This window comes from Zea mays, chromosome 7 (assembly GCF_902167145.1).
Source record: "Zea mays cultivar B73 chromosome 7, Zm-B73-REFERENCE-NAM-5.0, whole genome shotgun sequence".
Lineage (NCBI taxonomy): Eukaryota > Viridiplantae > Streptophyta > Magnoliopsida > Poales > Poaceae > Zea > Zea mays.
Window position 1 is genome coordinate 91,518,812 of NC_050102.1, and position 10,406 is coordinate 91,529,217.

At 42.3% G+C, this 10,406-nt stretch overlaps 1 protein-coding gene across 1 annotated transcript; it reads right to left on the reverse strand.

The window, feature by feature from the left end:
- Positions 1 to 1,834: 1,834 nt before the first annotated feature.
- On the reverse strand, positions 1,835 to 5,428 carry LOC100286117 (carotenoid 9,10(9',10')-cleavage dioxygenase). The gene is made up of 13 exons (XM_020540598.3): positions 5,117 to 5,428; positions 4,856 to 5,002; positions 4,657 to 4,765; positions 4,301 to 4,563; positions 3,999 to 4,178; positions 3,849 to 3,927; positions 3,649 to 3,730; positions 3,473 to 3,535; positions 3,036 to 3,174; positions 2,570 to 2,879; positions 2,437 to 2,495; positions 2,195 to 2,350; positions 1,835 to 2,103 (listed from the first exon to the last, which is right to left on the reverse strand). The coding sequence occupies exons 1-13, from the start codon at positions 5,240 to 5,242 to the stop codon at positions 1,981 to 1,983; spliced, it is 1,836 nt and encodes a 611-aa protein (XP_020396187.1). The 5' UTR covers positions 5,243 to 5,428; the 3' UTR covers positions 1,835 to 1,980.
- Between the last annotated feature and the right edge of the window lie 4,978 nt (positions 5,429 to 10,406).

Here is a 10,406-nt window from a genome sequence, read left to right on the forward strand (position 1 = left end):
TAAATCGTCCGATCTCAGATCAAAGGCTGAGATTAGATCTATCTTTTACTGAACTGATACATGTTCGAGGGCCCTGGAGTTCGATCAGCGACTGATATGGTATCGCGCCCTAGATCGTCCATCCCAAACCCCACGGCATAGATTTAAATACCCAAGGGGGTATCACAGGACTTAATCATAGACGTTGATTCCGATATCCGCGGTTAAGCGCTCATCTCCTCCCTACGCTAGCACGAGGCGGCGATGCATAAAGGTCGCGGCGACGACCTCGCTGGTGCAAGGGGCTCTCGTGCCCTGGTGCCCATACGCATGCGTATCTAGACGTGAAATGAAAAACTAAACATGGTGAATCAAGTGGTGGGAGCCTTACGGAGATTCGAGGTGTCCAAAGCTTTTAAGTGAAGAACATGTATTCGTAGAGTGCGCCAATGGCATGAACTCGGATGAAGGAAATGGCCTGGTTCCTAGCCCACCAGGGCGTAATAGTGGTGAGGTGGAGCTAGGCCGATAGGGTAGGATGGGTTGCTTTGGGTTATTCTTATTTTTTTCTAGTTTTTCTTTTCTTTTTCCACTTTTCTATTTTATTTTCAAATTTCCAATTCCAAACTAGGTTTGAATTTCAAACACAACTAAATGCACACATAGAACTCCAGCATGAGTGTAAAAAATAATTTTATTTATTAATTAATTTATTATCCTATTTTACCAAATGCCTTTAAATATGCAATTCAAACACAAAAATAGGTATTTTAAAGAACAAAATAATTTCTAAGGTACAAAATATTTTAGACAGTTCTTATAAATATAAATAATTCAACAAAGGGTTGACTAAACTCATATAAGGATCTTTTAATTAAATCTTTATTAGAAAATATATTTATTTTATGAGATGTAACCCAAAGGTAAGAAAATTCTCATTAAAAGATACACTAATTCAAAACCTTTGAGAGAATTTTACTAATTCCCAAGATAAGATTTTAGCGGAGTTACATGTAACAAGAGGATTAGCACTTCTTTTTTAACTATCTATAAATGATGCGTGCATATAATGTTTTGTTAGAACTAATTGTATTTTGTTATGTGTCAAAGGATAAGGGTAAGGAGATTAGCATATTAGTAATTTGTTAACAGATTTTAGGAGATTTTACAGATTAGGTTGGAGTCTGCCATCCACCCCTGGCCTATTTATGTAATTGTGATAGAAGAAATAAAGCAGGAAAGAAGTTATCTCCCAAACCCTCTCTCCTCCCTTTGCTGTCAACATAGATGCGGAGCCAGGGACCGCCGCCCGATCCCCTGCCTCTGCCGCCCTACAGCCGAGCCCATAATATTTTTTTTCGTGAGATGAATTTCATCTACAGTTAAGTAGTATAGCGATAATGATATTGTTGGAGACTTGACTATGTCGATAATGAGCCTCATGAGTTATTTATGTAGTACATTTGGTTTCCTGCATAGTGAAAAGGATGAGCAACCCGAGGCAGGCCTATTTGTTAGCTAAACAATGGTCCCTGTGATGATTGCTTAGTCACAGATATCTATTCTTGGAAGTGCGATAGCTCATGGTCATGGATGACAGGCCAGCGACAATGATCTAGCATGGTAATGACTAGGACGCACTACCTTCTTTGCCGAGGGTCCTAGGTACTCGGCAAAAGGAACTCCTACATGAAGCTAAATTGTGTTCTTCGCCTCTTCATGCAAGAAGCGCATTTGTTGCTATATATTAAATCTGACATGAGGGATGGCGACGGATGGAGGAAGGAGGCTGGAAAGATGAGCTCCCTCCCATCCAGGGGTGCATACAAGTCTGTCGATTCTAGTCAGAGTTAGGTTGTTCTGTTCATTGCTCCAAGTGAATCGGAGACCGTTTAGTTTGATTTCTTTGAGGCATAAGCGCTGTTTGAGCATATTACTAATGCAAGGTATTCTTCCAAGAGAGAGAGAGAGAGAGAAAACAAAATTTAACATCTGATGGAATCACATTACATCATTCATTTTCTTACTGACGAAAGTTCCATGAAAGCCATAAGGCACTCTTCGTGGAAACGTTATTTTCGCGACAGGAGCATCCTCGAATCTCTTCGCATCAACTATGTGCACCTGCAAACATAGAAACATGAAGATACCAGCATTTACTTCCTCTTATCTCTTGCACGACGTATTTATATATATGCAAACAGGGAGTACTTGCCTGAGATGTATTAGTTTCCTCATCATGTACAAATGAAACTACCCACCCATCGTCTTCATGTGACCCACCAGCTCTCGGTACAAACGATGCTCCAGAGCAGAACTCGTGTTTACCAAGCCAATGGTATTGCGTCTTTACAAGGCTAGCACCTGGTATCTGTTTTGAGCCACCACAGTTCAGTGTGCAAAAATCCATAGGAACGAGTTGTCACCAGTTAGACTAATCCAGTTTATGCTTTGTACCTCTGCGTTGCTTCTCTCGTCAAGGTAGAATTTTGCAAATCCTCCATACTTTGGGTTTACTGCAGAAAAAAAATGATAGTATTCTGTCAATCTGAGATATTAAACAGAAATTCTGGTCAATTTTCAGCAGTACCTTTCCCACAATTGCCACAGGAGTCCACCACTTGCGCATAGGCGTATCTGTGCTGCAAGCCCGTGTACTGGCTACTGATGATCGGAAACTCCAGCGAATAGTCTGTCCCAGATAGATACTCCCCTGAGACACTCCTTGTTCTCAAGTTCAATCTCCACTGGTACAACCGAAAGAAAAACTCCTCGGCAGTTGGCCGTTTCGCGGGCTTGTCATCTCCTGCAACCTCAGGCATTTCAGAGTCGAGCTTGTCGAGGGCAATTGTTGAGCCTGGTATTATGGAGTCCGGCGAACGGAGTGCCTGTACCACGACCTATGTAGCCATGCAAGGGTAGTGTTCATCTCAAGGGGTAGGGGCTTGTTCTTGGCTTTTGTAACCGAAAAAAATGAAATGCTGGATGAGTACTACAGCTAGCTATTTGGAATGGAGCAGGCTAACCAACCACTCTTATAGGCAATTGCTATATACCTCGTCGCCTTCTTCGAAGCAGTTCACAAGATGGAACATGCAGAACGGTTCTACATCAAACCAGACAGCTGAATCTGCGTCGCCATAGCGGGGCATCACCCCGATTCTCGCATAGCTTTCCTTCTCGAACTGAATCAGCCTGAGCCACCAGGGATCCTTATTATGTTCTGGCTGTTTAGGGGTATTTGAATGCACTAGATCTAGAACTAATAGTTAACTCCTAAAATTAGTTGAAACCATCGAAACAGTCTAGCTAACAGTTTAACTATTAGCTAATTTTAATAAATTAGCTAATAGTTAGCTAACTTTTTGTTAGCTAACTAATTTCACTAGCAATTTTTTAGCCAACTAGCTATTAGCTCTCTAGTGCATTTAAACACCCCCTTAATCAAGCAGAGTGATATCTTTTAACTGAAATTTTTGTCATGGTTACTTACTGTCCGCCTTTGACGATTCTACCGACGTCCATGGTAAGTGGTATGTCCATGATTACATTGTGCCTACATCAAGAGAGTGAAATTCACAGCTGCTTTGTTGTCAAAGGAATTCATCTACTCTAGCTTGGTTCACCAAATTGGGAGAAAGTGATGTACTGTCAGACACTCAGACGTACTTTGGAGTGACTCCTATATCATGACAAAGTGTGCACCTGTCCAGCTTGAGGTCAGCTCTGTGCTTTAGTTTGGTTCCATCAGCTGCAGTCAGTCAGAGCTTTCAACTGGAGATTTTTGTTTGGTTATATATATAGAACTTGGTGTAAGAAGAAGGTATAAAACTGCAGATTAGTATAAATAAATAAATAGAATAGAATACCTGAGACAACTCCAACTACTAGGAATGGCTTCTTCGCGTCCGTTCCAAAGATGACGAGCTCCCCTGATCCAGGAGCTACCTAAGATGATGATGATAATGGATGTTATTATAAGATTGCTCCGTGCTGCTGGCTTGGATAACTGTCCGTACCTTTGGATGAGCCGTGAAGGGGCGATCCCATTCCCCACCAACGTCCCAGGCGTCTCTGGTGTCGAGGCTACCTACGCAGATCTCGTAGGGCAGAGAGTTCTCGGCGACGGCGAACACCCTGCCGGAATGCTCGAACACGTTGGTGTTGCTGATGTCCTTGCTCACCTTGCCAAACCTAAGCTGTACGTGCAGAGTTGAATTGCATTATTGTGCTCACTCACTCATGCATTTCAGAATCTCTGATAGATTGTTGTACGTAATCCATGCATGTAGTGATATCGGTCTGCGAAGTTTTTACTCACATAGTTGAAAACGTAGGCGGCGACGATGGCTGCAGAGTCGCCCTCGACGGCAGGGAGGAAGCAAGGTTTGTGCCGCGCCGTTTCCAGCTCCAGCGTCTCGGACTGCACGTAGCGGCTGGCGTAGGAGACTGACCATAGATGACCCGCGCTGCTTTTGGTGAAGTAGACGGCGTGGAGCATGCCCTCCCCCTCGACCCAGATCTCCCTGGACTGTCCCAGGACCGAGGACGTGGAATGGAGGGCGCCAAAGAGCGGGTTGGAACCTAGAACAATGTTCACGGGCCGTTCAGATTCTCTCTCTCTCTCGCTCATGGAGACTGACAGAGCAAGAAGAGGAAAATGACTGAATCCGTCACCGTTTCTGATGTACACCCCCTCGGGGAAACCGTCCGGTATCGCCCCTTGGATCTGGCTCTGGTGTATCTCTATGGCTTCACCAGTCTCATCGACCGGTGCGAAATTGCTCTGCAGACACAGCCCGATCGAGACAGTCAGCATACAAGAGGGAGGAAAGGCCATTGATGGTTTTGTTTCGTTCCCACCCAAGCTACCTACCTCGGCGGAATTCAGAGCTTGATCGGTGAATCTGAAGGTTGCGTCAACCAGCGCATCGAGAAACCTCTGCGGCGCATCCTTGAGGGCCCTGGACGCTCCGTCCATCGTGGACGACAGACGCCCCAGGAGGTCACCGAACCAAGGCCTCTGAAAAGGAACCAAGATGGAGGAGGAACACTCATGCTACGGCTGACATGAACCGTCAGGAGCTAGCTAGCTAGGTCGGCAGAGTGGTGGGGGCGGGGTGAAGTTGAGACTGACCTTAGAGCTGGTGCCCACTGATGTTGCGGTCCGTGCGCCGGCAGACATGGACATGGACGACGGCCGACCGCCATGGGTGCGACAAGAAAGAGGCTGGCTCGTGCTGAATGGAGCCGACGCTTTCATCGTCGTCGTCGTGGTCGTGTCGCGCAAGAACCAAGAAGAAGAGCACAGGGTTGGGGATAACTTAACCTGCTGCCTTGGATTTATATATAGCACGCACGTACGTATCGATGCGCCCCGGGACAAAGGCCCCCAGTACGTAGCATTGCCATTTGCTGCCGGAATATCCCTAGCTCGAGTTCCTACTGTCGCCCCGTTCAAACCGTTTGGACGTACTACTGGTAGCAACTGCCCTCATGCTCATCGTCCACGAAAGCGAACACGCGTCGCCTGCGTCATCAAGGTAATGATATCTTAAGCTTCATTAGCGCCTAGTAGCTAGCTAATGATTATTGGTACAGCAATCCATATCCATAAGTTATAGTGTGAGTATTTTTGTCTTTAATTTGGCATAGAGTTTCTTGTCCACTAGGATCTGACTAAACTTAGTCGTGAACCATTAATCCCAACCAGTTTGCTGTATGGGACACGATAGGTCTTGGCTCAAGTAACTAAGAGGGTGTTTGGTTCTAGGGACTAATGTTTAGCCCCTTCATTTTATTCTTTTTTAGTCTATAAATTGTTAAATATAGAAACTAAAATAAAGTTTTAGTTTCTATATTTGGTAATTTTGGAACTAAAATGGAATAAAATGTAGGGACTAAACATTAGTCCCTACAAACCAAACACCCCCTAAGACTTGTTGGGAAACAAAGCCTTTTACTTACCCTAAAAAAATATTTGCCGCTTGCGAGATCGACACTATAGACGTCGATAGAACAAACGCATCTGAGCCGATGCGTGTATCTAACAGATCAAACATATAGTTGTGCAAAATAATATTTTACATTGTAGATACCACGATTTGCAGAATAAAATTTAAAATATAAGATGAGATATGTAATATATATTTTAGATAATGGATACATGTTTAGCTTCTCATTTGGAGGATTAGACAACACATCGAAAGTTTTTACATGTAGTAGTCACACGACTAGCCACATATGGAGGGACAAACATCCTGAAACACACTATTGAATACCACGGTTTGAAAACCAGAAAAAGACACAATCCATAGACAAAACTACGAAGCAATTCGATTTGTAAACCTCCATCCATGTTGAGCAAAATTCTGTAGAGCCGTGCACTCTAACCATCGGCAAGCTTCCTTTATTTGGATACCCTCTTCTTGTTTATGAAGATCAGCCCACATCCTAAACCAATGCGTCGCCCTAAAGAGTGCTTGCAAGTAGGTTAACATGAGTTTTTTTGTCAAAAACTAAATCATTCCTACTTATCCAGATAGCCCAGCATATAGCAGCAACACCTGAAATAATCAAGTGTTTAGTATTCGAAGGCATCCCAAAAACCCAATTCCCAAAAAGCGTGTCTAACTGATCTCGGTTGATTGAAACCCAAACTCCAAAAAACTAACCTCCACATGAACTGAGCATAGTGACAAGCAAAAAACAAGTGTTGAATCGATTCATCCGAGTGACAAAAGGCACACTTTCTATCTCCATGCCAGTTACGCCTCAGAAGATTATATTTTGTTAAAACCACCCCTTTAATTAAATACCACATAAAGATTTTTATCTTCAAAGGTACCTTCAAAGACCATAGAGTCTTATTATAAATCACATGATTATTGTTAAGTAGTGCTCTATACATTGACCTGACAGAGAAAAGACCTGTCACAGATAAATTCCATTTGAACATATCATTTTCCCCACATAGCTCAACCTGAGCTACTCTGAGAACCAACAGATGCCATAACCTCGGGTTTTCACCCACCAACGCTCTTTGAAAAGAAACATTAAGCGGAACTGTTTCGAAAATCGACGCTACAGTAGCACCCTTTTTGCGCGCTATATTATACAATGATGGATATTGAGTCATTAGAGGTTGCAACCCCAAACAGCAGTCCTCCCAAAACCTAATATGAGTCCTGTTTTTCAAGATAAAAGAACCTAAATTTAGGAAGGTGTCCTTCACTTTCATCAAACCTGCCCAGAAGTGAGAGTCACCTGGTTTTGAGGTTACTTTTGTGAGCGTGTATCTACTCAGATATTTTTTCCTAAGCAAAGTTTGCCACAAACCATCTTCATTCAACAATTTAAACAACCATTTACTTAGCAGACACTTGTTTTGGACGTCTATATTCTGAATACCCAAACCCCCTACTTCTTTTGGCTGGCAAAGAATTTCCCATTTAGCAAGTCTATATTTCTTTTTGTGATCACTACCTTGCCAGAAGAACCGTGATCTAAAGTAGTCTATTTTTTCTAGGACTCCCTTTGGGACCTCGAAAAAAGACAACATGAACATTACCAAACTTGTTACAACAGAATTTAGCACAACTAGACGACCTCCAACCGACATCAGTTTCCCTTTCCAGCTACTTAATTTCCTTTCAATTTTGTCTTCCACTACTTTCCAGTCAATATTACTTAATTTCCTAAAATGCATTGGGATTACAAGATACTTGAGAGGGTATACCCCCTTTTTGCATCCAAATAGGCAAATATAACTGTCTTCCTCATTCTCCGCCCGGCCAAAACAAAACAACTCTCTCTTATGATAATTAATCTTTAAACCCGACACTAGTTCAAAGGCTAACAAGAAAAGCTTTAAGTTATATGCCTTGGCCAAGTCATGATCTAGAAACAACAAGGTGTCATCTGCATATTGCAGAATGGATAAACCACCGTCAACCAGGTGCGGGATAAGACCTTCAAATTGTCCATCATTTTTTGCCATATTAACCAGAATAGACAGCATATCCACTACTGTTAAACAGAATCGGAGAAAGAGGATCCTTTGTCTCAAGCCTTTGTAAGTCTGAAAATTTTCTCTTATATGGTCATTGACTTTGATTCTAACATTACCCCTTGTAATATATATAATAGGAGAGCCACTGGAGATAGTCTAAGTCACTAAATCGCAGGCGCATCTTCAGCATTTTTTTTTATGATGCAACACAATAAACAACGTGCACGACAGGTGCTCATGTCGTGGTCGTCAGATGCGGCTCCAGCACAAGTGGCATCCGTGGCTTCAGATTCCCTTCACGGACCTGCCTGCCAGCGTTTGTCTGCACCCTGCGTCCTCGGCCTTTTGTGACATACAAAGATGGTTCAGTTTCTTGTTCGACGACAGTTCATAAGTTTTATATCCTGGTCAAGAACCACTCGCGATGCCTGTATGGTGCGTTGCCCCTATCTTTATTCTATTGCTGATCAAATGCCAATCTCTTGTTCGTTGATTGCAAAGTGAGTGATACATGTGTATAGTATACGAATATAGATATGTAGATACTGAAACAATATAGAAGAAGAATGGAGAGACACTGTTGACGCCGATTTAGGACCAGACACTGGTACGAATCTTTAGACGGTGCTTTCTGCGGGAGCCACTAGTAGAAAAGAGCTCAAAGTCTGCGGCACCCATAAATTATCATTATCACTGGCGGTTTCAGTTACCGCGCGGCAGTAAAAAAAACCAGGTGGGCCCGGTTTGGGAACCGCCAGTTTACACTGGCGGTTGGTGTAACAGAACCGCTAGTGAAAATCTAATTTCCACTGACAGTTCTGTTACACCAACCGCCAGTGGAAATATCCTCTATTTCCACTGGCGGTTGTGTTACGATAACCGCCAGTGGAAATATGTTTCCACTGGCGGTTTTTCAAGCCAACCGCCAGTGAACTATGTGTTATAAATACCACTCTTCCTCCCCCGACAGGAGCTATACGTTCGCAGCCAACTTCCATTGGAGGCGATTTTGGAGGTCCAGATTTCACAAAATACAAGGGGGGGGTTTTGGTCTTCATTTTTTGGAAGAAGGTGGATAAGAAAGGTTGGTTTATGTTTCTTTGTCAATTTTTGTTCGTTCTTGCTCAATTTTAGCCACATTTTGGATTTAGGGTTTTACATGTGAGAGAGAAGAGTATAGCTAGGTTATTTTCTCTATTTCCTCAAATGAGGTTGCTTAAGATGGTTAGATTTTGTCTATTCCCTCTCCTTTTTCATGTTTAGTTTTCAAATCAGTTTATCCATGACACATATTTAGTTGCTTAATGGATGGTGAATGTGTTGTATGGAAAGGGAGGATGATAGGTTTGATAATTAAGATTTTTTTTTATTAATTGTTATGAAAGGTTGGTTTAATTATGTTTCAATTGCCAATTATTGTTCATTTTTGCTCAATTTTAACTACATTTTGAAACTAGGCTTTCACCATGTGTTAGAGATAGGTTTGGGTATTAAGATTTTTTGTTTATTAGTTGCTAGGAAAGTTTGGCTTATGTTTCTTTTGCCAAATTTTGTTCATTTTTCCTCCATTTTAGCCACATTTTGGATCTAGGGTTTCACCATGTGTTAGAGATAAAGTAGTTAGGTTGCCTAATCTAACCGCCTATGACCTTTGTTGTATAAATATCCCTTCATCCTTCCCGACAAAAATTGTGTAGCTCGCGCGCAGCCCAACTTTCATTGGAAGGCCAGATTTCACAAAATACAAGGGGGAGGTTTTGATCTTTATTTTTTGGAAGAAGGTCGCTAAGAAAGGTTGTTCATGTTTCTTTTGCCAATTTTCTTTATCCATGATATATTTAGTTGTTAGGAAATATTGGTATATGTTTCTCTTGCCAATTTGTGTTCTTGTGTGTTTTATGTTACTTTTTTTACAAGTGATGATGGAGAGGATATCCTGGATGTATAACTTATCAAGGCTAGATCCATCATACATATCTGAGGTCCATAGGTTTATTGTTGTCGTTACGAACCATGCTTGGAGAACAAAGACAAAGCACATATATTGTCCATGCATGGACTGCAAAAATGCTGTTGTATTTGATGACACAGAACAAATCATATCTCATCTGGTATGCCGAGGATTTGTGAAGGATTACATAATTTGGACAAAGCATGGAGAGGGTAGCTCTTCGCCTTATACAGCTGGAAACCCTGCGAACATCGACGATAGCTTTCAGTTCGTTCACGAGACACAACAACCTCTTCCACAGAGCGAACATGTAGTGCCAAATGTTACTGATCATGGTTACGCTGGAGGAAATGAACGTGAAAGAACCCATGTTCTGCCAAATGTTATGGACGAGGAAGATACAGAGTTGTTAGAGGCAATGTTGCGTCGTCATACAGATCCATCGATGTTCTTCATAAAAGGTAT

Excerpts from the sequence above, each read along its gene's own strand:
- LOC100286117 (XM_020540598.3), bottom strand. The coding sequence starts at position 5,242 with ATGAAAGCGTCGGCTCCATTCAGCACGAGCCAGCCTCTTTCTTGTCGC. Across the intron at positions 3,175-3,472 it reads AGAATCGTCAAAGGCGGACA|GCTGATTCAGTTCGAGAAGG; the intron begins GTAAGTAACCAT and ends CTGGTGGCTCAG. Across the intron at positions 2,880-3,035 it reads GCTTCGAAGAAGGCGACGAG|GTCGTGGTACAGGCACTCCG; the intron begins GTATATAGCAAT and ends ATGGCTACATAG.